This window comes from Arvicola amphibius, chromosome 6 (assembly GCF_903992535.2).
Source record: "Arvicola amphibius chromosome 6, mArvAmp1.2, whole genome shotgun sequence".
Lineage (NCBI taxonomy): Eukaryota > Metazoa > Chordata > Mammalia > Rodentia > Cricetidae > Arvicola > Arvicola amphibius.
Window position 1 is genome coordinate 155,808,468 of NC_052052.2, and position 25,517 is coordinate 155,833,984.

At 52.6% G+C, this 25,517-nt stretch overlaps 2 protein-coding genes across 2 annotated transcripts; one reads left to right on the plus strand and one right to left on the minus strand.

Annotated features, from left to right (window-relative positions):
• Window positions 1-1,475: 1,475 nt before the first annotated feature.
• LOC119817141 (spermatogenesis-associated protein 31D3-like) lies at window positions 1,476-7,378 on the plus strand. The gene is given in 5 exon segments (XM_042055337.1): window positions 1,476-1,661; window positions 2,634-2,789; window positions 3,343-3,488; window positions 3,654-4,599; window positions 4,601-7,378. Coding segments are annotated over 5 exon segments (4,212 nt in total).
• Window positions 7,379-12,125: 4,747 nt separating this feature from the next.
• Window positions 12,126-18,192, minus strand: LOC119817142 (spermatogenesis-associated protein 31D4-like). The gene is made up of 4 exons (XM_038334334.1): window positions 18,001-18,192; window positions 16,847-16,889; window positions 16,284-16,344; window positions 12,126-15,585 (listed from the first exon to the last, which is right to left on the minus strand). The coding sequence occupies exons 1-4, from the start codon at window positions 18,190-18,192 to the stop codon at window positions 12,126-12,128; spliced, it is 3,756 nt and encodes a 1,251-aa protein (XP_038190262.1).
• Between the last annotated feature and the right edge of the window lie 7,325 nt (window positions 18,193-25,517).

The following is a 25,517-nucleotide window of genomic DNA, read 5'->3' on the forward strand; positions in this document are numbered from 1 at the left end:
CTCCACAGGGAGCTGGGCCCTCTCACGTCAAGACACAGGCCTGTCTCATGAGGCATTTTCTCAGTTGAAATTCTCTCTCCCAGGATGTGTTTTAGGTTTGTGTCAATGGACAAAAACCCACCAGCCCAGAGGTCTGTGAATCATGCCAAGTAACAGCCTGTCTGTAGTAATCTGACTGTGGAAAGTTTGCTTTCTTTGTTCTGGTTACAGCAGACAACATAACATACTGGAGACCCTCCCCTGTTCCTGTGTCTGTGAGGATGTGAGCTCCCAGCCCTCTGCTCCTGTGTCTGTCTGTGAGGATGTGAGCTCCCAGCCCTCTGCTCCTGTGTCTGTCTGTGAGGATGTGAGCTCCCAGCCTTCTGCTCCTGTGTCTGTGAGGATGTGAGCCCTCAGCCCTCTGCTCCTGTGTCTGTCTGTGAGGATGTGAGCTCCCAGCCCTCTGCTCCTGTGTCTGTCTGTGAGGATGTGAGTTCCCAGCCCTCTGCTCCTGTGTCTGTCTGTGAGGATGTGAGCCCTCAGCCCTCTGCTCCTGTGTCTGTGAGGATGTGAGTTCCCAGCCCTCTGCTCCTGTGTCTGTGAGGATGTGAGCCCTCAGCCCTCTGCTCCTGTGTCTGTGAGGATGTGAGCCCTCAGCCCTCTGCTCCTGTGTCTGTGAGGATGTGAGCCCCAGCCTTCTGCTCCTGTGTCTGTGAGGATGTGAGCTCCCAGCCTTCTGCTCCTGTGTCTGCGAGGATGTGAGCCCTCAGCCCTCTGCTCCTGTGTCTGTCTGTGAGGATGTGAGTTCCCAGCCCTCTGCTCCTGTGTCTGTCTGTGAGGATGTGAGCTCCCAGCCCTCTGCTCCTGTGTCTGTGAGGATGTGAGCCCTCAGCCCTCTGCTCCTGCTGCCACATTCCTGTCTGTGGCCTCCTCCATCATGATGGATTCCCCTCTGGAAACATGAGCCCAAATAAACTCTTCAAAAATAGAAATAGAACCCATAGTCGAAGGACTAAAACTCTTGTCTGTCTAAAGACATTAAGGCAGACTAAATGAGAACATTTGCTAATGCACATTCACAAAGATAAATAGGCAGGGGGAATAACCATTCCTCAGGTGGTACATATATGAGAATATCTGGGTCCCCAAGACTATCAATGTTTGGGCAAAAGCCAAGTTCCAGGCACCATATGGTACTGGAACCACTGAGGTCCACATCAGATTCTCCAAACAGCAAGAGGGTTGGGTGACCACCTGGGTTGCTGGTGGAACTGACAAAGTTTCCCAGAGGAGGAAGGTGTGAGGAGGGGAGCAGCAGGCTTGGGCAGAGGGCTCTGCAGAGCTCCTTGGGTGGGGGAAGGGCTGGAGACACACCCTCATCCCCACCCTCAGGAACCCTTGTGACTCTGCCCTGCTCTGTGATGCAGGCCTGGGACTCCAGTCAAACTCAGGAAGCCTCAGACTCAGTCACCTCAGGCAGCCATGCTGTTTGCACTATGGAGAACATTCTCTCATCTCTGAATATCCTCGCTGAGACATGGCTGACCTTTGGCTCGGCATCCTATCATATAGACCTCAACTACACCTTACTAGGTGGGCTGGGGTTGCTGCTTCCCTGCATCTGCTACCTGACAGTGAAACTGGTTTTACAATCACTGTGGAGAAAGAAACACACCCGAAAGGTAAGGAAGTAGGGTGGGTTCCCAAGAGACAGAGTCTTCGATGGTGAGCTAGAGTGAGCTTGACCGTCAGAGGGCTGTCTGAGATGGAACACTGAGGAGGGGGGAGGGGAGGGAAGGGGAAGATGAGGAGGGAAGAGGAAGGGAAGATGGGGAGGGGAAGGGAGGGAAAGAGAGAAGAGGACAGGGAGGAGAGAGGAGGGGAAGGGAGGGGAGGGGAGAGGAGAGAAGGGGAGGGGAGAGGAGGGAAGGGGAGGGGAGGGGAGGGAAGGGGAGGGAAAGAGAGAAGAGGGAAAGAGAGGGGAGGGGAGAAGAGAGGAAGATGGGGGAGGAGAAGGGGGAAGGGAAGACATGGGAGGGAAGGGGAGAGAAGAGAAGGGGAAGAAAGGGGACAGGAGGGGAGGAGAGAGGAAGATGGGGAGGGAGAGGAGAGGAGGGGAGGGAAAGGGAGGGGAGGAGAGGAGAGGAGAAGAAAGGGAAAGAAAGAAGAGAGGAGAGGAGAGGAGAGGAGAGAGGAAGACAGGAGAGGGAAGATGAGGTGCGGGGAGGAGAAGAGACCATTGTTTTAGGATGTCTTGAGAGGGATGCAGGGAGGACTAAGGTTTCTGTCTGGGACCCATCTGTGTGTGGCTGAAGTTTCCAGGACAAGGTACAAAACTGGTCCTAGTGGCTTGGCTACAGTCTTTTGCTCTCAGAGTGAGACCAGCCTCTCCTGACATGTGATCCCATGATCCATCCCCACATCGTGTGTCCTTTCCCTTACCTTCTTCCATGCTGAACTGGTCAGGATCCCAGTGCTGAATGCTGGTGATGTCTCTGAAGAGAACATGGTACCCAGTCCTTGGCCCCAGGACTCAAGCTTTAGTAGGAGCACAGGTGTAACCTCTGTCCTCAGAGAGGACACCACGTTGTCCTTTAGTTTTCCAATGGAGGAGAGTGAGAATATAGTCACCTTCACAGTTAATCCTGGGACAGGCATCTCACTCTGCAGAGGACCTCGGGGTGAGCCTGGGTAGTGGAGGTCTGGACATCTTGGGAGGAGAAGCAAAGCCAGGAAGTCCCACGTGCTCATTCTACCCTTGTGTTAACAGCTGCAGGAGAAAGCCGAGGAAACCGGGGCGGCTCTTAAAGGTAGGTGTCTGCCTTTGACCTCGTCTTCCCAGGCTCCCCAGCATGTCCTCTCCATAAAGTTAGAGGTCTCTGACCCGAGGATGTCACTTGCTATACATGGTCCCCTCATCAGGAAAGTAAAACTCATACGAAGACAGCCAGACCCAAGATAGTTCTCTGAATGCCCCTCCATCCCGTCGAGCTTATGAAGTAGGGACAGTCCTGGGCAGTGGGCACTGTCCCTCGGGGCTCCTGTGGGATGCGGAGGAGGACGTGCTGCTGCTTGGGTCATAGGCTATGTCCCCTGATGCTGTGTTCAGTGCTTCATTCCTGAGAGCTCAGACCTGTGACCAACCACTGACCAGCGTTTCCTGCTGTGGTTTTGAGTTTCACGTGGGGCCACAGGTGGAGGGATTTGCAAATGGGGCTGCGCAGGTGTGGCCATTCCGAGTGTCCTCGTGGTTCTTAGTGCTTTCAGGAGTGACTAGCCTCAATGTTTTCTTGTAACTCCACTCCTGTGCGATCCTCATGCCCCTCTCCATTGCACCATGTCCATGGTCTTGCTTTTTTTAAGGTGATGGAACTCGCCAGAGAGCAGAGGAGAGAAGGGAACTGCAGACAACCCAGCAAAGGTGATTCTTTTATGCCTCTCCTGGTCCCTTTGCCCACATATCCCATGGTTCCCAGGGATCCAATGCATCCCGTCCTGTCATTAGAGCGGTAGACATGGGAACAGGGCATGGGAGGAGGGTACAGAGGACAGCCACGGATGGGGCAATGTGAAGGGACACTCAAAGCCCGGGTGTCTGCAGTCTGACTAGACGAACAGGCCCTCGTTTCCACAGGCTGATTCCAATTGTAGCTCGAACTTCTTCTCTCCTGCAGCCCCTTGGGAGAGCTGGATGATGCCTTTCACCGTGAGCCGCGACATCCAGATCCTCTCTTCAGTGAGTGTCCCAGAGGCGCCAGCAAGGTCAGTGCTCTGCTCTCCCAGGCCACCCCCGAAGATGGCGCTGCCGCTCCATCCTGCTTGGCTTCCAGGGCTCCTGTGGCAGAGGGCTTGCTTGTTCTGTCCCCTCAGCTCACAGTGAGCCAGCCAGGACATCCAGCACCGGCCATTCCACACGGGCCTTTACCATCGAGCCCTTCCATTCTGTCTCCTAAACACTTTGCCCCCTTAGAGAACTTGCTTTTTCCCACACCACTGGGTGACTTTCTGAAACCGGAGCCAACGCCTCCCTCGAGCCCTGAATTTCCCCCGGACCCTACCCGACCCTATACACTTGCCTCTTTGCCTCTTCCAACAAAAGAAGCACAGGACTCAGAAGTGGTCTTCCCGCTGGAGGCCACTAGATCTCTGGTGAGCAGACCCAGTGAGGTGTCTGTTAATGTCCCAATAACCACACGCACTGGCTATGAAAGACAGCCAGCGCCAGACCTCTCCAAGCAGCGGCCTGCGGCTGGCGAGCCGTTATCTTCAGATTTGGCACACCCCTTTAACCAACCTCTCTCAGACCCCCATGCTTCTCAAGTCCCCTTGCGGGGAGACCGTCTAGAGTCTGGAAACTTCTTGGCTCCTGACTCTGATGCCCTGGTACGACTGAAAAGGCAGGACAGAAAAGGGGGTGATTTCCGTACCACAAGCGATCAGAAGAGCAAAGAAAGTTTTATAAAGTCACCCCATTCTTTGGAGAAGCGGTCCTCAGCAGAACCATCGGCTAACCCACAGGCTTTGGCAAGCAACAAAAGCAAGCACATGTACCAGCAGGTCCCTCACTCCAAGACCTCTGGAGACGATGCAGAGTCTAAACCCTCCCAGCTCTTCTGGGGTCCCCCCCTCTCTACACAGCGAGGCCTTGCATCCTACCACTCCTGCTGAGAGTGACCGTTCTCCAACACCCATCTACTTCAACAGTATGGCTGAAGCCTCCATGGCCATTACTTTCCCCCCAGCTCCACTGGTGACTGAAAGTCAGCCACAGACCTGGCTACAGACACAGTCCAGATCGGATTCCCAAGCTGACTCTCGCACTGAGTCTCAAGCTCAGCCTCAACCCCACACCCCAGTCTTGGTTTTGACACATTCTCCTCAGTCCCAGCTTAAAGTCTGTGGGGTGCAGTTTCACAGAACTCAGGAAGCACAACCTCTTGGTCCGTCTGAAACACAGCGTCTGGAATACAACATCTTGAAAAAGGAGCAGGAGAAAGTGTGGGGTTTACCCTCTGTGGTCCAAAAATCCCAGGATACTTTTTGTCCCCCACCTCCCAAGCCCTCATTGGTGAGCCGGTCCTTCAAGTCCCAAACTCCCAGGCCCATCCTTCTTGGAGACTTTCCCCTCACCAACAAGCTTCGTAAGAAACTGGAGCACCACCTCCGGAAGAGACTCATTCAGCACCGCTGGGGGCTGCCGCAAAGGATCAATGAGTCCTTGTCACTAATGTACCCTCAGTCAGAGCTGATGGAGCCCTTGGAGCCAGGGAGGAGTCGTGGCCTCTCCTGGATCTCTCTCTTTAAGCATCGAGGCAGCATGGAGGTCTATGCCACAGTACTCAGTGGGTCTGGAAAGTCTCGCAATAGTACCTCAGAGGGTCATCCCCTAGCAGGGACTGAGGTCAAAACACAGACATATAGTCAAGATACTGGCCAAGAAGACCATCCGCAGAGTAACCTCTGGGAGGCCCCAAGGAACAGACTGGCATCTGCTTTGAAGAAAGACCAGGAGCGTCTTGTGGGGAGTCGGTTAGACCAACTCTCAAGTCTCTCACTGGTGAGCCAGTGTCAGAAAAGGATTGAAAACGCACTGGAAAAACATGTCCACAAGAAAACTCAAGAAATCCGCAAGGGTCAGATGCCCAGCGCTGTGGAGAAATCCTGGCTCTCTATTAACATGCCACAGCCTCCACCTGAGACAACCCCCGGACAACTGAAAGATCTGGCACCATTGGCAGGCAAGGAAGACGCACTGATCAAAGACCAGCATGGTTTGTCGCTCGGTCAGAGCAAAGAAAAGGTCTTGGAAGAACACATTAAGAACTTCAGCAGGAGGATGACATTCGGTCTTCCCCAAAGAGTCGAGGAATCCCTAGAGTCCTACATGACACAAGCCGAACCGTCTCATTATTTCTCTCAGTTCCACACTCACCCCCACACCGTAGCTGGAGTGGATTCCGGCCAGTCCTCCAGGTTCCTGCAAAAACACCCTAGTGGAGACGGAATGTGGACAATGAATGCCGTGCCCACCCGAGGAGCGCGTCTCTCTGCTTCCTCGCCTGTGAGCAAGATAGAGCCAGCCTCTGAGCACAAGAAAGGGTTTGTAGACAAAGACCTCAGCATAGCTCAAAGTGGCAGAGAGCTGATCCAGTCCCGGACACTCAGTCCAGTAGACAAAAGTAGCCTGCAACAGTCTGGATCAGATAACAGACAGAGTCCAGAGCTGCCCGTGAGACCAGACGGGCCAACAGATGAGACACTGGCTTCCAGCACCAAGACACGGGGGCCTCGAGGTCAAAGGCTGAGCTGGAAAGATGACTCCATGACTGAGGGGTCCACAGAGCTACTCAAGAGACAGAAACACCCTGGTCTTCACCCACAGTCCCCTAAGATCTTGACTGTCCCCCAAGACACATGCTCCCCAGGGAGCCACGAGAATCCATGTCAAGCCATGCAGGGAATGTCAGTTCCCCACAACCCTGAAACATCTGATTCTAAAAGTCGGGTGTCCAGAGGAGTCGTGTTGCCCTCAGAGAGGGGGCTTTGCATCCAGGCCACGGGCCTGCATCACGTGTCCTCGGCTTCAGAAGAAATGACTTCCAAACACCAGGGCTCCTCCAGTGGGGACAGGACAACTTCTCAGGTGCTGCGAGTGTACTTGCCCACTGTGGGAGTCAGTGTGGAGCCAGGACACGGTCCCTGGTTCCCCCAACATGTCTCTGGCAAGTGCCAGAGCCAGGCGTGTCCCCCAGCTCCCAAGGGAGTGTCCCCACTGCCAGCAGAGTCAGGAAAACTTGGTGGAGGGGATGCGAACTTAGGGACATCCCAAACCAGAGGGAAGAGGCACTCTGTTCAGGCCAGGGCACCAAAGGAAACACATGGACACACATCTTCCCTGGCACTATCACCTAAGGGGCAGCCTCCGGAAAATCAATTCACCAACCAGGTGAAGTGCTTCTGGCAGTGGATGTCTCCTGGGAGAAAACACAAAGGTCAGGAAAGGTCCTCATCACCATCTGTGAAGGGCAAAAGCCTCGTCAAAGAGAGATGTGAGTTTTTTGGGAACATTGAAGCTCAGAGTTGTGTGAGAGACCCCGGGGTGATCCTCAGGAAACAGCTAGGGCACAGGCATGGGACAGTCATCCCCTGTCCTCAGGCCACTAGGCCTTCCCTCAAGGGGTCTGAAGAAACTTGGCAGGCCCAGGAAGGGCCTGTCAAGAGGCATCACTCCCGCGGCCAAGCTGCTCACTCTCAAGTGCAAAGGGTTGGGTCGTGCAGCCCAGGACGAGGGCAGACAACCCCCAAGAGATGTGGCATTGCAGGAAAAGCTGAGGTGGTGGAGACCTCCCCCATACGTGCCTCACAGGGAACCCGAGTCCCGCCCAAATCATCTCTGTAGGTGTCAAGCTGGCCAGGTTGTCCCAGCTGCCCTTCTCCATGTTGAAGGCAATGTTGGGAGGTCTGCTTCCATTTCCCAAACAAAATGCTTATCCAGATTCTCCGGGGACTATGTTTTCTACCCAAGAATAATTTTTCCTTTGCTGACAGTATTGATTTACCCAATAAATTTGCTGAAAATGTGTGTGTGTGTGTGTGTGTGTGTGTGTGTGTGTGTGTGTAGCATACGTTTGTACCAGAGCTGGACTTAGGGCTTCAGCTTTTACTCTCTGCCTCTTTGTGCTTCTTCTAAAAGACTTACTATTTCCTGAGATTCTTTTTAAAGGATCTCGGGATCCTTTATCCACAAACCAGGAAGAGATTCTTTATTCTCTCCTGTTGAGGGGGGAGGTAGCTTTGCTCTCAGCCCTGTCTGTCACCTCACAGTTTTCCTCCCAGACCTTCTCTATGTTCTTGAGACCAGGGTCCCCCTCGCGTGAAGTCATCCTCGTTTGACAAGGGCAGGGAAGTTTCTCAGAGGGACAGTTGTCAGCGCTCACAGGTCACGGCGCAACCCTTCAAAGTTCCCCCCTATCACTGCAAAGGAGCCTATGCAATTAAGGAAGAAAATCTAGATTGCTTAAACCAAGCCCTATGAACACCTTGTTAAGGTCATTGGATTACTGGTGGGGTAAGGAGTGGAGCATGCTGCATGGAGTTGGTTAAAAGGGAGACGAGGACATTTGTGTGGACTAGATCAGGTAGGACATATGGAGGACTGGAGGGCCGGGGTGTGTAGCGGGAAGAAACGAATGTGTCATGCTGCATGAACTAAAGTGGGGACCAGAGCGGCCACACACACCACTTGGCAGTAAGTGTTGTATTAAGAGGAGAAGCATGGCTTGATGGCAGTCTAGGGTGAGCCAGGAGATAACTTGGGCTGCCCAGTCCAGTAAGACTTAACTTGCATGATTTGGGAAATAGTTAAACTGGGTAGACAAGCCTGGGTTGGGAGGCTGCAGGCATGAGGTGGCCCTGCCCTTCAGGATGGTAGAATATCCACACCGTTCATTGAAAGGAGGATATCTAAAGAGGCACAAACAGGAAATAGGGACTAAACCAGGCCTGGGGGCAAGTGGGGCGGTATGATGGAGGCTTAGCTCTTCTTCAGACTCCACCTCTTAGGACAGGACAAGACATCAAAATGCGGCTCTCAGTGGGGTGACTCCAAGACTTGTGGGTATGTGGAAGCTGGAGGCATGAGCAAGATGGTGTTTGAGGAGGAAGGACAAACAAAAGCACCCAGGACAAAGGCTAGCAACCATACTGAAAGCAAGTAAGGGACCACCTTGGCCCAGCAGCCTCTTCTCAAGTCCACATCCCGAGGTCACAGGGGCCTTCCCGGCCCTCACTCGAGACTAATCCTCTGCCCACACCCACAGCCGCCGCCCCCTCACTGAACACAGGTGTGCTTTGAGGGCATCTCCACCTAGGATGTTGCTTATGCAGCTGGGTGGGCTCGAGTCAGAACTAGGTAAGCAGGTTCTGTCTGGAAGGGACCAAGTCAGAGCCCTCAGTGGGGACCAGGTCAGAGCCCCACCTCTCCAGCAAAGTGTCTGCATTGAGACTTTAGTCTTTTCTTCAGAAGAGGGTGGACTGACCAAATCCTGGAACTCCCTATGTAGACCAGGCTGGCCTCAGATTCACAGAGATTGTCCTGCTTCTGCCTCATGTGCTGGGATTAAAAGTGTGCACTACCATTGTCCTGCCCTCACAGGCCCATTTTCAGGGAAAGGATTTGGGCTCAAATCTGACAATTCTTTGCTTTTCTACCAAAATAAATGGCATTTAAGGGCACTGTAAATACAAGCTGACAAATTGGTGTGTGTGTGTGTGTGTGTGTGTGTGTGTGTGTGTGTGTGTGCGTGTGTGGAGTGTGGGCAGGCATGTGTTCTAAAGTGAGCTGAGCAACTGATCTGGGTGTCAGTGTATACTATAGTCTGGCAGGCCAGGTGGCTCTGGCGTAAGGTAAGTTGGTAGCCTGTCACTATGTTGTCACTAGTGGGAGACAGGAGACTAGGCAGTCTGGCAGATCCGCTAGCCACAAATGGGGAATGTGAGATTGACTGTCAGCCACTGTGGACCAGAGGGAGGTTGGGGAATGGAGATGGAAGAATGATATCGAAGGGCTGGTCACAGGTCACTGGACTGGGATGAGTCCAGAGACAAGGGAAGCCAGCCAGTCAGCCAGGTTAGGATCAACTGTAGAGCCAGACAAGAAGGCTACCTTAGGGTAAGACAGGCAGACACACTAGAGCATGTTATGAAATGGGACATGCTTGGTGGAATAGAGTCAGGTGTAGGTCAAATGAGGATGAATGGGGTAAGAGGAGGAACAGAAGGGTTATGGGCCAGACAACAGCAAACCGGGTGAGGGGAGGAGAACGGGCGTCCATGTGGGCTAGGATGAGCTAAGGAGCAGAGCAGCTAACAGGCAGAGGCGGTGAGCTGGAGAGCCCGCACTGCCGTGTGGATTAATGCAAACCAGAAGTGGGAAAACCGCCAACTCAGGTAGAGGTAGGCTAGGAAGAGCTGGGAGAAAATGCCCATCGGCTGACCGTGACGCAGAGGGCTAGGCTGAGCAGGGTAAGTAGGCACGGGAGACAAGCGGGATGTTACCTGGGCACACTGGGTAGATGGGTAACTGGTAGACCAGGTTACGGCAGATCTGTAGTAGGGTCTACAGTGCCCTTGATGGAGTGGGGTGACGTAAGAAGAGCAGTATGCCCTGGGGAATACGCGCTCTCCGTGGAGTAGAGCGGCACCCAGCACCACAGATGGCAGACAGAGCAGGGGAGCCAGGCTGGTTGTAGGCCACACTGGGTACGTGTGGGATTGCAGTGATGTGGCGGTACAGCCGGGTGACTTGGGCAATCGGGCAGTCTAGCAAACAGACCACGCCGAGGTAATCTGGGGAAATGCCCTGCTGGTATCCTGGCTAGTTGGCCATGCAAGAGGATGCACAGGGAAACGGCTTGTGGAGCAGGCTGCAGTGAGTGGAGAGAGCTGGACTGAGAGACTTGGAGGCCTGTGCCGATTGCCTGGGGAGCAGGGCTAGGATCTTCTGGGGGCAGTCCCGGTGACAGATCAGGAGTCAGCTGCTGTGTTAGCATGAACTGGTCAGGTTGGCAAGGCAAGACAAGGTGAGTGAGGGTTCTAGGCTGACATAGTTACCAGGGTTGGTTAGAAGCCTGGAAGAATGTTGTGGAGATGTGCTGGCTGATTTTTGTCAGCCTGACACAGACTCAAGTCATCTGAGAGGAGGGAACTTCAACTAAGAAAATGCCTCCTCCATAAGATGGTCTGTAGGCAGGCCTATAGGGCATTTTCTGATTTCATGACTGATGGGGGAAGACCACGCATTGTGGGTGGGGATAGTCCTGGGCTGGTGGTCCTTCTCCTCTCCAGGTTGGCTTTGGCTATGTTTTATCCCACCAAGAGGAACCAGAACCCTGGTTAGTTGGGGGAAGGGGCATGCCGGCAGGTCAGGGGCAGCACCGATGCCCTGCAGTACTGGGTGGCATCACCATGTGTACTTCACAGCCCAAGCGCAAGAACTCACATGCCATGGAGGAAGGCATGTCATGTCAGACAATGGTCCTACAGACAATGTCCCACACTGGTAGGATGACCATAGGTAAATTCTGACCCTGGCAGTAATGAGCTACACAGCACCAAAGTCAGCCCCTCACGATATTGCTAGGGTGGCACTGGGCAGGAAGGTACAGAAATCTGGGGACGCTGGGGTCATTAGGTGTCATCCCTTTTGAATAGCAATGTCCTTCCTCTCTCTGTCATGCATTCTTACTCAAATATGCATACTCTTGGTTCTGAGAGGAAGGTGACCACTTGGGAAGTGTTTAGCTGACAGCAGGGTGACGATTTCCTCGGGAGTATTGTCAGTCTAGACAGTGTAAGGACGGAGTGGAACTGTTTCCCCGGTGGTTTTCTAGTGGACACATCTCAGAGGCAAAGTCAAAACAGCATGATTTCCCAGGGCCGTTGAGCAGCACCTGCTTACCTGTGTGAGCAGTGTCTACTGCAGTGGATCCTTCCCAGTCGTCTGGAGCAACGGCCCCAAACGTGCTGTTTCCTGAAAGCTGTCAAAGGAGACCTCTGCTCTCAAGGATAGGAAAACGGTGAGGGGGGAGGAGAGGCTGCCACACACTGGCAATAAGGATCAGCTGAGAGTCGATTGCACCCAAGGTTCTTTTCGAGGCACCTGACATCCATTCTTAACAAGAGCCCCAGGAGCCTGGCAGCGGTGGTGCATGCCTTTAATTCCAGCACTCAGAAGGCTAAGGCAGGTGGATCTCTGAGTTCAAGGCCAGCCTGGCCTACAGAGGGAGTTCAGGACAGCCAAGTATGCCCAGAGAAACCCTATCTCAAAAAAAAAAAAAAGAAAAGGAAAGCAAGAAAGAAGGAAAGAGGAAAAAAAACAAAGAAAAAACCCCAAAACAGCAAAAAACTAAGAGTCCAGGGAACCAGGCCACCTCTCAGAGGAACATGTGAGGTGGGGGGGGGTGGGAGGGAGCCAGGGCGGGGACTGGTGTGCAGTGAATGTTGAATTAACCCAGCCCTTTCTCGAAACACAAATCCCGGGTCACCTACAATCTACACCATCCATAGCACACACACTGTGCACACAAAAGACACTACTTCATCAGAACGTTTATTGGGGGTGATCAATACCATTAATAAGAGACAGATTATTTCTGGGGAAGAAAACCTTTTCCACTGAAATTCTGAGCCAGGATTTTCTGTTCACATAATCGGGACAAGTCTGCCAGCACAGTCCCTACAGCGAAGGGCGGTGCCGTCTGAGGAAGTTGCCCAGCTCTCCTTGAAACGAGGTTTCGGTGCAGCTCTGGACCCCTGTAGGGTGCGGGCGGGTTAGGCTGTAAAAACACACTTTTCTGGGACTGGCTGACCCTGTCTTCGACCCATCTCCTTTGACCAACGACAGCAGTGGCTTGGTTGTAGGGCCTGGAACTCAGCACTTTAGGGCAGGTTGCTTGGTGTTGGAACGGACGCCCCTGGGCTGGCTCTGCCAGGACCCAAGACTGACTCCTTGGCTTAGCTATCACAGGCTTGGTAAGAGGAGAGGGCACAGGATGGCGCATGGTGTCTGCAGCAATTTGCCTGTGCCTCAGTTGCTCCTTGGAGACCTTCCCTGGGTCTCTCATGGCTCTCTGAGCTATAGTATTCCCAGGAAAGGTAGCTCTCCCTTTAAATAGTTCTGGGTCCTGCCCTGGTGATGGTGGGGAAGAGCCTTTTTGTGGGAACGTTTCCTGCACTTTGCCTCTTCTGTCAGGAGAAAGCCACTGCAGGAAGTGTTTGACGTGCTTTCTGAACTGGTGTTCCGGAGGGGTCAGTGCCTTCCCGGGCAGGGGTTGGGTGGGCTTTTCCCCATGACGCCCCTGGGTTGGACTGACCTGTGCATGGCAGCTCTTCCCATTGGCCTGTAATGTCCCAGGCCGGGGAACCCTTGCCCCAAGCTCCTCCATTTTCCATGGAGCAGGCCAGACTTTCTTGACAGATGGAGAGATGTCCTTGCTCTGGCCTTTGCCCAGGACGTGAGGAGGCATCCGGGGCTCCTGTCGCTGCACCTGAGAAGCCATCATGGGGCCCCTGGAAGGGCTCCGGTCAGACATGAGGAAATGTCTGTAAGCGAATTCATCTGAGGCAGGGAGCTTGTCACGTGGCGGCCCTAGAGTTTGGATGGGCAGCCTGCTTTCTGGTTTAAATTTCCCTTCCCTGGATACCTGACTATTACAGTCAGATGTCTGACTTTTCTGGGGACATGTTATTTCTTTTAGGGCCCTTCCAGTTACCAGAGTATTTTGTGCTTTTGTTGTATTCCCATCTGCCCCTTGAGTACTCTTGCCCTGGTTGGTGTTCAAGATCTTGGTAGGTTGTGGTTGAAGAACACTGAGCTGCCCTCCCTTGACTATGTTATTGATCTTGTCAGCTACAAATATGTTTTTGCTATTCACCTTTGCTCCTTGAGGCCCCAAGACTGTTTTTCCTGAATCCAGTTGCTTACCCAATGGTGCAGGGGCAGCCTCAGTGGATATTCTGGGCATATCTGGGCTGTGTTCATTGCCCTCTGACTCTTTCAAGCTGGTGTTGTCTAAGACCGTGGATGCCTGGTGCAGAACAGGCTTTGTCACTGTATCTGTGCTCTTGGTGTGTCTGTCCTTGTTATCAGAACGTGACTGTCTCTGAGCCGCATGTTGTTCATTATCCACACGCGAGGTAAGAGGGAGAGGACAATTCCCTGATCTGGACGCTGTGCCAGCTCTCTGACCCTTACTGGCTTCGTTGAGATGACTGACCAAAGGCTTCTGCAGCGCAGTTTTAAGTTTTTCCCGACACTGGCTCACCTGTGAGGTCCCTGAAGGTTTACCTGACAGACTGCCTGGGTGGCGCTGTAGGTTTGTCTCAGAGTCAGACTGCAGGCCATTATCTAGAGCGCCCTTGGAGTTACCCCGTGGATATCTTTGGACAATCTCTGAACTCTGTCCTTGTGCCTCTACCATTTTTCCATCTAGCGAGAGACTCTCTTGGGAGCTTCCAGGCTGGTTCAAGACAGTGTCCTGCCAGTCTTTGCTATCCTGGGGCTGAAAGAAAGAGATCCCTGAGAGCCCATAGCTGCTCATAGATGACTGCACAAGGTCAGGATGCATCCACGGCTGAGACTTGAAAATCCTCTGGGGCAGGCCCCTGCGCTGTAGGATGAGCCTCTTCCGAAGATGGTACTCAAGTTTTTTCCGGAATGCGTCACTCAGGGGGAAGTCATTAGGAGGAACAGACCTGGGAGTGTGGACGTTGGAGGACTGCCTTACTAGTGAGGGCGTGGAAGGTAGGAGACAAACTTTTGTCTGAGATGTTTGGACCTTCGCGGGTAAAGCCCACACCCTCTCTTCCTCTGTCGTGACATTCCATTCTAGGTGGCGGATCCCAGATTGCAGCAGAGCCTTTGTCTTGTCTTGGGATGTATGAAAATACACCTCACAGATCCTAAGCTGAGACTGAGAGGAGGACGGTGTCACTGGGACTGGAGGCTGAAGCAGGACACTCTGGGACTGCGATTGGGTCAAGATCTGGGGCTGGCTTTCAGGCAGGGACAGAGGTATTGGGTGAATCAGGACTGAGGAGTCTGGGGTGCTGTTGAACCAGATGCACGTTGAGGAACGAGTCGACAGCGTAGTGACGGTGTTCACAGACTCACTGTGGAGGTACGGGAGACCCCAGAAGTGCTGTATAACCTTGGGTTCTAATCGGTCTTTAGAGGTTTGCATCTGAACGAGCTCCTGATGCACCATCAGCTCCTGGAGCACGCCTTCGCTGCTCCTCAGAGGTAGGGAGACTCCTGAGCTCTGCGACCCGGAGGCTGGCTCTGAGATTTCCTTCCAAGTCTTAAGTGTTTTTTCGAATTGAAAAGTTTCTGCTTTTTCTTTCTCATCCCTCAGCATAAGTAAGTCAGACTGGCTTTGGTCTTGTCTCTCTAGCAGTGCCAGGACTTTGGGGTTGGGAAAAGAGGGTTTTCCAGGCATTGGGAAATAGATGGTGGGTTGTCCCCCCAAAAAAGCTTCAGAAGAGTGGCGGTTCACCAAGCATTCCGACTGTGATGGGAGGAACTCTGACATGCCACCACAAGCTTCCTTGTTTGTTGTGGCATTGAGGATCTGCTCGCTTGGGCTGTCCACCAGGGATGGAGAGGTTTCTAGTTGTAAAGACTCTTCCGTTTGAGGAAGTGTGGGAAGTGGATGAGGTGGGATGTGGCCCAGAGGCGGCGGGAAGTCCACGCTTGTGAGAAGAACAGGCTCTGATGGCGGGGAGTCACCTTGTGGTGTGCACAAAGGTGTGTCTTCCAAGGTTGAGATAACAGAGGGAGGAGGAGGAGGAGGAGGAAGAGGAGGAGGAGGAAGCGATGAAATCTGACACCCCAGAGGGCTCGGTGAGAGGGGAGGGGACAGAGTAAAGGAGGTCTCAGTCACAGAGGCCGTGGAAGCCACACTGGATGCAGAGGCAGCGGCATCTTCGGGGGTGGCCCCTGAAAGCAGATGACTGACCTTGGCCGTGGCTTCGTTGCACACGTCACAGTGGGGATCTGGACAAAGCACTCGTCGGAAGTGGGAGGCATCGTACAGCTGTCCGAAGGGGCTGAGGACAGAGTTCAGAGCTGCGGTCAGGATCTGGGTTCTAGTTAGCGTCAACTGTCAGCTTGACACAACCTTGCGTCATCTGAGAGAGCAGCCTCAGCAGAGGGATCGTCTAGATAAGTAAGCCCTGCCTGTAGAGGGTTGTCTTGGTTGTTAATTCAGCTCTGAAGGCCTAGCCCATCGTGAGCAGCACCATCCCTAGGCAGATGGTACTGACGTGGATGAGAGAACTAATGGAATATAAGCGCACTAGCTACCAAGCAGCATTGCTCACAGTTACCCCACCTCTTGGCTATGAAGCGAGTTCCCTGGTTGCAGGCAATGAACTGGCCTGCCTTGATTTCCCTCACCGGCTGACTGTGATCTGGATTTATAGTCTGAAATGAAACTTGTTCCTTAAAGGTACTTTTGGTTGTGGTGTTCATCACAGCAACAGCAACAAAACGAGGACAAGCAGGACGCACAGAAAGAGGGCACTAGGTCCCCGCGGGGTGCGGACACCGGAGCCTCTGTGCCTATTCCTTTTGCTCTGTCCTTGGCTACCAGAGAGGCAGCAGCCTCTTCCCACGCCTCCAGTTTACACACTTATCCCTTTGGGTATCCCTCCCATGACAAGAACAGGCTGTGCTAAGTTCCTGGGATGCATTGACCTTGGGGTGGGGATGGGGATGGGCCCTGAAAGGAAGGGAAGATTATTACCTTTGCACAACAGACAGCAGCTTCCGCCTCTCCTGGGTTTCTCTGTGGAAGATTCTAAATTCTGGAAAGCATCGGGTGTGGGTTGGATGGAAGAAGAGACAGAGACATGAGCATCACACAGTTCCTCTAAGGGAAACACCTAGGCTACTGCAGTCTGAAATCATCGAGAGCAGACACGGTGGAGCTGGCACCCACAACGCTAGCGACGCTCAGCTGGGTCGTTTTGTTTGCAAGGTCCTTTTGCGGGCATCACCTCACTGTGTACACCGCAGAAGCTCACAAGTCCCCACGTGTGAAGCGTGCACATGATAGATATCAGGAGGAAGGAACTGTGCCTCCGAAACAAACTGGAGTCCTCCCTGGCCTCCCCTGTGCTCACTGCATGGGCAGCGCCCACTGTCCAGGTCAGGGTGAGCAGAGCAGGGCATATGGCTGGTTCTCAGTCTCCTCGGAGGGAGACAGTGTGTGTCTAGTGAATGATACCCCCAGATCATAGACCCAGGCTCTCGTGGAAAACAGGAAGGGAAGACCGGGGTGATACAACCCTAGAGGTAAGAGCCTACCTTTAAATGATGCTCTCCTTCTTTTCCTAGCTTCTCCCTGTTGCTGTGAACACAAAGAAAAATGATGTTTTTCTGTTGCTTTTCCTAGAATGCCCAAGAATTCCATTAACCAAGAATATTGTAACTTCCAGTCAAGTAAGATTAATTCCAATTTTTTTTAAGAACTCACTCTGTAGACCAGGCTGGCCTCAAACTCACAGAGATGTGCCTGCCTCCACCACCACCTGGCCTAATTCCAACCTTTATAATTTACTTTCACAAGTGACAGAAGACTCTCAGTTTTTTCTTCTTCGAGAAACCAAAAGAGGATTTTTGTCTGCAAGAGTCGCAGCTGGGGATATCAGTATGAAGTCCATGTTGAGCAGCACAGACTGAGATCCTCTGAGACTCTCTGTCCTGGGGACAGGTCTCAGGCTCCAGGTTCTACTCAGAGGCCACATGTGGCCACTACTTGTCTCCCACAGCACAACTTGGAAGTGAAGGTGAAGGAGCTGAAGGGGCGCTAGACAGGGGATAGGGCCTGGGCACAAGTATCAGGAGAGCTGTTCTCCTTCAGAAAACCTGACATCTGGAACTAAGCCAGGAAGATGTTAACGCTGAACCACGGACACCCAGGGAGGTAGGCTATGGATTCAGATGGAAACTTGAATTCCTTCCACCCCAGGCTCCGCACTTTCCCATGGCCGTGTCCTCTCCTTTTCAGGGTCCTAGCTGAGGCACTGTCCCGAGGCAGCCACTCTCCTTCAACAACAGGGGAGTAGAAACGGCCATGACAAAAGCAGACACCCCTCCTAGGAGCTCACCCACCCCCCCAGGAGCTCACCTACCCCCAGGAACTCACCACCCCCATAGGAGCTCACCATCCCCCTCTAGGTGCTCACCCACCCCAGGAGCTCACCCCCCCAGGAGCTCACCACACCCCCCCAGGAGCTCACGCACCCCCAGGAGCTCACGCACCCCCAGGAGCTCACGCACCCCCAGGAGCTCACCTCCCCAGGAGCTCACCACCCTCCCCAGGAGCTCACCATCCCCCCCAGGAGCTCACCACCCCCCCTAGGAGCTCACCCCCCCCAGGAGCTCACCCCCCCCAGGAGCTCACCCCCCCCCAGGAGCTCAACCCCCCAAGGAGCTCACCACACCCCACACCACCTCACCTTTCTGACGGTTTGATTGCTCAGTGTGGGTAAGAATGGTTTCAGCAGCAGGTACCTCAGGTACAAAAGCAGCACCCCTACTGCACTCAGAAAGATGCACTTGGGGTAAATGTCTGGGAAGGCTGAGGGTAAATATCCAAGCCTCAACCATGGCTCAGTAGTGCTATTCAGAAAGGAGAGGACCTTCTCCATACTGTGAATCGCACAGCTGCGCAGGCAGCAGAGTTCTGAGGCTGCCTGGGCCTCTCTGTAGTCAGGTCTGCATCACAGAGCAGGGCAGAGTCATAGAGGGTTTGTGAGGGCGGGGAGGAGGGTGAGCCCTCAGCCCCACCCTGCTCCCCCGCCCACCCCATCCCCCACTCCACCCCCCACCCCCCAGAGCCCTCTGCCCCAGCCTTCTGCTCCATTCCCACCCAGCTTTCCTCACAGTTTGTTTCTTCTGTGACCAGGGCGTCACCTCAGTCCCCTTTACTGTTTGCAACTCTTGAGCTGGACCCTTGCAATTCTCCTGCCTGGAGAGAATTACGTGGCATCCTCCTGGAAGTGTTTGCTGGGGGTTAGTCTGTCTCTCCAGGACCAATGTCCTTCAGCATATCGTATCTACAGGATCATTTTCTCTCGCCAAATGAGCTACAAGATAAATTTCCTTCCCACACATTTACTTTGTGAATGCCCAATGGCCGACTTTTGTGTTTGAGTCAACTTGACACAACTCCCTTTGTCTTCCGAGGGACAGACTAAAATCATAATGCCATCATAAATATAGGATGTATATAATTCAAGCTTCCTTCTGTGTATGATTATACAGGTTTTTTTTGGTGGTGATATAGTAGGAAAACCAGATCAGGAAGGAGAAGGGCTAGGCATAGAATGGGGGGGGGAGTGCTTGGTGGTATAGGATAAAGTGGGTAACAGTATCAGATGGCAGGCCAGCCAGCTGCAGAGTCTTAAGGAACCCAGTAAGCTGGTCTGTGGATAGCTGGATGGTACACTGTGTAGACCAGGGTGAGGTGGGGATCCTGGTAGGCAAGCTGAAAAGAAACTGGGGAACTCGCATGAGCTGGGGAATGGAGTTTGGGCAGACAATTGATTTTGTGGTCGGTTGCACTGTGTAGAGTGGGACTGGAACTGGTTAGGTAGAAGGAAGCTGAGGGGCAGGACAGTACATGTCAGATCCTGGGAAAGCGGACAACCTCAGGATCGCCGTCATGGCAGGCCATTGTGAACTAAAGCTGGATTGGGGTTCTGGTTGAACAGAGTGAGAGAGAAGCCAGGACTGCTGTCAAGAGCAGGCTACTATGCAGAGCAACAGGATAGAGACGCATGATACGCTGGTAATGGTGAACCTAGTGTGGAATAGGACCAGCTGGGGGCATAACAGGCTGACAGCCTCGGATGTGACTGGAGTCAGGTGGTACAAAGGTGCCAGGGTATATGTTTAGGGGCACTGCTAGGGGGCATGGAATATAGCCTGTAAGCATGAGGGGGCAGAACATGGTCTCCTAGTCGGCCAGTGAAGTTTGGGGATTGGCTCTCCTGGAAGGTTAGGCAGAGGCTCAGCGGGATGGAGAATGGGATGCAGGTGAGGTTTGGCACGTTCTTGGTGTGAACTGGTGGGCGCGAGTAGGGTAGCGGGCTAGGCTAGTGCCCACTGTGGGACACACTGGAACATGGGACCACGGTGAGCTTGGGCATAGCGGGAGCCCCCTGCCCATTCAGCAGGGGCAAATACAGATGGAGATGAGGGTGGAAAAGGGGCTGAATGTCGCCTGGCCATGGTGGGATGGGGGTGGTCTGTGGAAGCAGGCGCTCTAGTGGCACCATTGTGACATTGGGAAAGGGAAAGTTGGTGGGCCGTGTGACATCATAATGAAGGGACTTGGAGGAGAGCTCCATGGCGGACTGAGCTGAGGGGAGAATAGGAAACAGGCTAGTGGCAGCAGAGCAGGGTGAGCTGGGAAGCTCGCTGGCTGAAGATGAGGAGCAGAGGTGGCTGGGTGAGATGGGGAGCACAAAGCGCTGGGGGCATCTTGGGAAGAGGGCGTGTGGCATCCTTCCCACCGATGGGATCACGTGAGCCTGGACAGTGGACAGACTCGCCTATCACAGATGAGGGGCCCTGTGACACTGGCAATGGAGCCTACGGGGTGCACTGGGGTAGCTGAGAACAGTGTGCAGCTTTGGACTAAGCTGGTTCAGGCTGCTGTGGGATCCAGCAGGCTAGGCAGCTGAGCTCACTGAGTCTGGGAACACAGCAGGCTGGGTGGACCCAAGGAAGACCTGTCAGGGCAGGCAGGGTGGCCACGAATGTCTGGTCTGTACGGTAGCACGTAAGGTCGCAGTTGGGTGAGATTATTAAGACCTTTCTTCTCCCAACAGCCTGCACAGCGCTTTCCTATTTAGAGAATCCTTCCCTATGCCTCTGTCTTGTAGTGTATGCCTTTACTTTTTCCTCCAGCAGTTTCAGAATTTTGAAACATTCAGTCTTATACTGAGATTCTGTTTTTTTTCTTTTTTCTTTCTTTCTTTCTTTCTTTCTTTCTTTCTTTCTTTCTTTCTTTCTTCTTTTTTTTTTTTCTATGACAGGGTTTCTCTGGCTGTCCTGAAACTCACTCTGTAGACCAGGGTGGCCTCGAACTCACAGAGGTCCACCTGCTGCTGCCTCTCAAGTGCTGGGAAGGGATTAAAGGCATGTGCAATCACTGCCTGGCATGTTGAGATTCTCTTTTTTTTTTTCCTTTTCCATGTTTTTTTAATTAAAAAAATTTACTAGCCGGGTGGTGGTGGCACACACCTTTAATCCCAGCAGAAGCAAGTGGATCTCTGTGAGTTTGAGGCCAGCCTGGTCTACAAAAGCTAGTTCCAGGACAGGCTTCAAAGCTACAGAGAAACCCTGTCTTGAACCCCCCCCCAAAAAAAATTTCATTTTACATACCAACTCCAGTTCCTCCTCCCTCCCCCTACTCTCACCCTCCACCTCTCCCCTTCCCATCCCCCATCCATTCCTCAGAGGAAGTAAGGCCTTTCTTGGGGAGTCAACAAGGTCTGGGACACCAACTTGAGGCAGGAACAAGTCCTTTCCCCTCCACCCCCCGTATCAAGGCTGAACAAGATTTTCTACCATAGGAAACGGGCTCAAAAAAAGCCAGTTCACGCACTGGGATAGGTCCTGGTGCGACTGCCAGCCCCGCCCCTGCCCCTCCACCACATGACAGATCAAGCCACATAACTGTCACCCACATTCAGCGGGTGTAGTTCCATCCTGTGCAGGCTCCCCATCTGTCAGTCCAGAGCCCGTGAGCTTTCACAAGCTCAGGTCAGCTGTCTCTGTGGTTTTCCCATCATGCTCTTGACCCCACCTTGTTCATATGGCCCCTCCTCCCTCTCTTCAACCAGACTCTGGGACTGCGGATCTCTGTGTCTGCTTCCGTCTGTTACTGGAAGAAGGTTCTATGAAGCCAATTCTTGATACCTTTGCAGTTCAGTGGCGTGCAGGGTGACAGCTGAGGACCTAGTCTCACGTGGAGAGGAGCACTGTTGGTTGACGACGCTGTCATTCTCTGTTTCTCATGCGCATTTTTTTTGTTTGTTTTTTGTTTTGTTTTAATGTGGGCTCGGGGATTGGACTAGGGCTCTTGTGCTTGTGCAGCGAACCCCTTACCAACCAGCTCATCTCCCAGACCCTGGGTTTTTAAATTAGTATTTTGATCCCTATTCCATGTATTCAGTCCTAAGTCAGGGCACCCCTTCAATGACGAAGGTTACACCTTTTAAAGGATTATGAACTCAAAGAGCTTTTTGTAGTGTTTGGGATGTATGTGCGTGCATGTGTGTGTGTGCGTGTGTGTGTGTGTATGGGCACATGTGTGTTCAGGTATATGCATGCTGGGGATCAGAGGTTAATAATGTTTGTCTTCTATTACTTTCCATTTTAAAAATTAAATGTTTTATTTAATATTCATACATATATACAACGTGATTGAATCCAATCCACCCTCCATTCTTTCCCTCCCCTAGCTTTGCCTCCCCCATATTCCCCCAACTTCATGATCTCTCTCTCTCTCCTTCTCTCCCTCCCTCCTCTCTCTCTCCCTCCCCCTCTCCCTCTCTCTTCCCCCTCTCCCCCTCCCCCTTTCTTCCCCCTCTCCCCCTCCCCCCTCTCTCTCCATACTCCCTTCTCTATCATCAGCTGTCATTGGCTCCCGAGTGCCTCCTCATCCATGCTGGGTTTTGGTTTTGATTGGTTGATCTTGTGCACACAGTCACAGCCATTGTGAGCTCACATGTGTAACTGTGCTGTCACGCCTGGCAAATGTTCTTGCTCTGGAGATCTCTGCTCCCTCTGACTTTCCGCTCCTCTTTTGAGCCTTGATGGGGAGGACTGTGCTAAACTCCCCGCAGTCTCGTGTTCTTTGCATGTTCTTTGCATGTTGGCCAATCCTACCTCATTTGTTGTTGTTTTGGGACAGGGATGCACTGTGTAGCTCTGGCTGTCCTAAAATTCACTATGTAGCCCAGGCTGGCCCTCTACGTCATTTTTTGAGACAGTCTCTCTCACCGAATCTGGAGCTCACCAGTTTGGATGATGGTCAGCACACACTGGGGTCACAGGCACACTGTAGAAGGAATGGTGGGGCTGCGTCCTACCTCCCGGCTAGCTTTACCCAAAATACGCGGAAACTGTATTCATTTAAACACTGCTTGGCCCATTAGTTTCAGCCTCTTATTGGCTAATTCTCATATCTTGCTTTAACTCATATTTAGTAATCTGTGTAGCACCACGAGGTGGTAGCTTACCAGGAGAGATCTTAACCTGCATCTATCTTGGAGAGGAGAGGCATGGCGACTGCCTGAAGCGTCTGCCTGACTCTGCTTCCTTTCTCCCACAATTCTGTTCTGTCTACTCCGCCTATCTAATTTTCTGTCCTATTAAAGGGCCAAGGCAGTTTCTTTATTAACCAATGAAAGTAACCTCCTCCATCAGCACACCTATTGCACCCAGCTGTTTATGTGGGTTCTGGGAATCTGAATTCAGATCTCTGTGCTTACCTGGCAAGCATGCTACAGACTGAACACATGGGTGACCATAAAGACACAAGGCCATCGAGAGAGTTTAGTTTCCATCTGATTAGCAGTTGCCTGATGTCACCTCATCCAGAATTCCCTCGGGGCAGAGAGACATGCACACAGAAGACTTTCCTCAGCAACACAGGAGGCAAACTCTGGTGTGCCATCTTGCCACTGGCCAGGGGTTTTGCAACTGTCTTGGACACCAGGTGGCAAGAGCCTCCCACCTTATTCTCAGGCTTTTTCAAGTACTCTGCTCAGCAGGCTTGTCCTTTAATCAGCTGATGGGCTATTACCTTTTGGATCCATTATTCATTTCTATATAGGAGGACTCTCCACTCCTGGCTTTCTGGCCTTTGTAAACTTAATGCAGGTAGATTCCTCTGTCCCTCAGGACAATGCCTGTGAAGAAGGAAGAGGACACATTTCAAAGCTCTGAAGAGACAGGATGAGGGATACTCACGACAGCTCACCCGAATTAAACCTTGGGCTAAAACTAGCAGTATGTAGTTTCTCTAAGTTGAACTAAACCTTAAGTCTCCATGTTAAACGCAGGACAATCCAACTCTGGCCTTTCCTGGCCCCTTAATTAATGTTGTCTCAGGCCATGATTGGACAAATGTATTGCCTTCTTTTTCTCCAGCTTCCAACATAATGGGGCTCCATGGCTATCCATCTTGCAAGCATCGTTTGATCCCACAACACATCTTGCTGCTTCCTATACGTGATCTACACAGGACCTACACCTAATCTATAACAGAGCCCATCTTTATATACTAGCTTCAAATCACTAGCCTCACTGCCAGCAGCGCTAAGGAGTGCTTCCTCTGCCAGCCAGGATCTGCTGGAACTCCTACCCCTTCTTCCCCGGGGCCTTCAGACGCATTAGAACCACTGGGAATCTGGGGAGCCCTGTATACTGTGCACCTCAACTCTTCTGCTGGGACGTGAAAGCCACGAATAACCTCTGAGATGGAGAGTGAAAAGTTCTCTACGTGGCAGAAGTGGACAGCCACCCTAGTTCACTGTGGAGCCCACGCTGGCAGAAGTGGACAGCCACCCTGGTTCACTGTGGAGTCCACGCTGGCAGAAGTGGACAGCCATCCTGGTTCACTGTGGAGTCTACACTGGCAGAAGTGGACAGCCACCCTGGTTCACTGTGGAGTCCACGCTGGCAGAAGTGGACAGCCATCCTGGTTCACTGTGGAGTCCACGCTGGCAGAAGTGGACAGCTACCCTGGTTCACTGTGGAGTCTACACTGGCAGGAAGAAGAAACATCCGGCTGGTCACAAGTAAACATTACCAGAAATTATATGTGGCCATGGCTTGCTAGGGAGGGGGTTTTCCTCTGTCAGCTTGAATACAACCTCCCTGTCACAGTGAAGTCTAGGATGTGGCTGATCATCAGATGGGTGTCTCTGAAGATGATTCAGATAGTGCACTTCCTAGATGTTCTCTGAGTGAGGGTTGTGTCTCATTGCGACCTCTGGTGTTTTCCTGAATGGCAACAAGTAGCTGTGTTTTAAGAACAGTTGCTTCCTCACCTCAGGCAGTTACTCCTCTTCAGGCATGCGAAAAGCATCCCAGAGTTGGTGGCACAGGCCCTGGAATGCCCTGGAAATGCCTTCCCGCCAGTGGTGAGACCCCTCTCTCTGGTGTTCACACTGTGACCGAGATCTCTGAGGTGATGGGCACGCCACACTGAATATAGTAATGTGAGAAGCTAAGCCGTGTTGACTGCCCTGCTCCTATCGACTTGGCTGTCTGCGCAGAAGGGCTTTGCCATTTAGTTCTGTGTCTGCCATATAGAGATGGATAGGGTTTGGATGAGCCCACCAAGTACCTGCTACCTGCTACCTAGTGGGTGTGCTGGTGGCAGTGGGACACCAGATGGCGCTATGAGCTACTTTACCCTTTCCTACATCCACAGAGTGACTCACTCAGCCTTCCTTCCCTTTGGGTGACTCAAATTTGTCTGCTTGTTTTTTACCAAGATCCACTCCACTTGTGTTTAAACACGTTGACATTGCTGACGTATATGTGGGTGAGGGTGAGGAAGCACGTCAACATTGCTGACGTACATGTGGGTGAGGATGAGGGTCCCCTTGTCACTGGTAACAAAGTTCCCAAGAAGAGCATAAAGTGATGAAAGAATTCTACAAAGGTGCCAACAATCCTGCCTCTGGTATCCACACGCATGTCATTCCATCATGCGTTGGACAAATCTCACAGATTTGCTTCTAGCTGGCACGGTGGTGGGAAAGGTTGGCACATCACCTGCACTTCCAGCGCGCAACAAATAGGCATTTCTGCACATCTAGCAACACACTGCATTTCCATTGTGCTAGCAAATTCCTCCCTGCCCTGGCTTTGATGAAGCAAACTGCCACACGGGGTCCGCCCACCTGCCAGGCAGAGGGAGGGCTTCAGCCACCAGCCGGCATCCGAT

Coding starts and splice junctions, on each gene's coding strand:
- LOC119817142 (XM_038334334.1), bottom strand. CDS start 18,192: ATGGAGAAGGTCCTCTCCTTTCTGAATAGCACTACTGAGCCATGGTTG. Junction 16,890..18,000: donor GCAATCAAACCGTCAGAAAG/GTGAGGTGGTGT, acceptor TTGTGTTCACAG/CAACAGGGAGAAGCTAGGAA. Junction 15,586..16,283: donor CTGCTGTCTGTTGTGCAAAG/GTAATAATCTTC, acceptor CTCTGTCCTCAG/CCCCTTCGGACAGCTGTACG.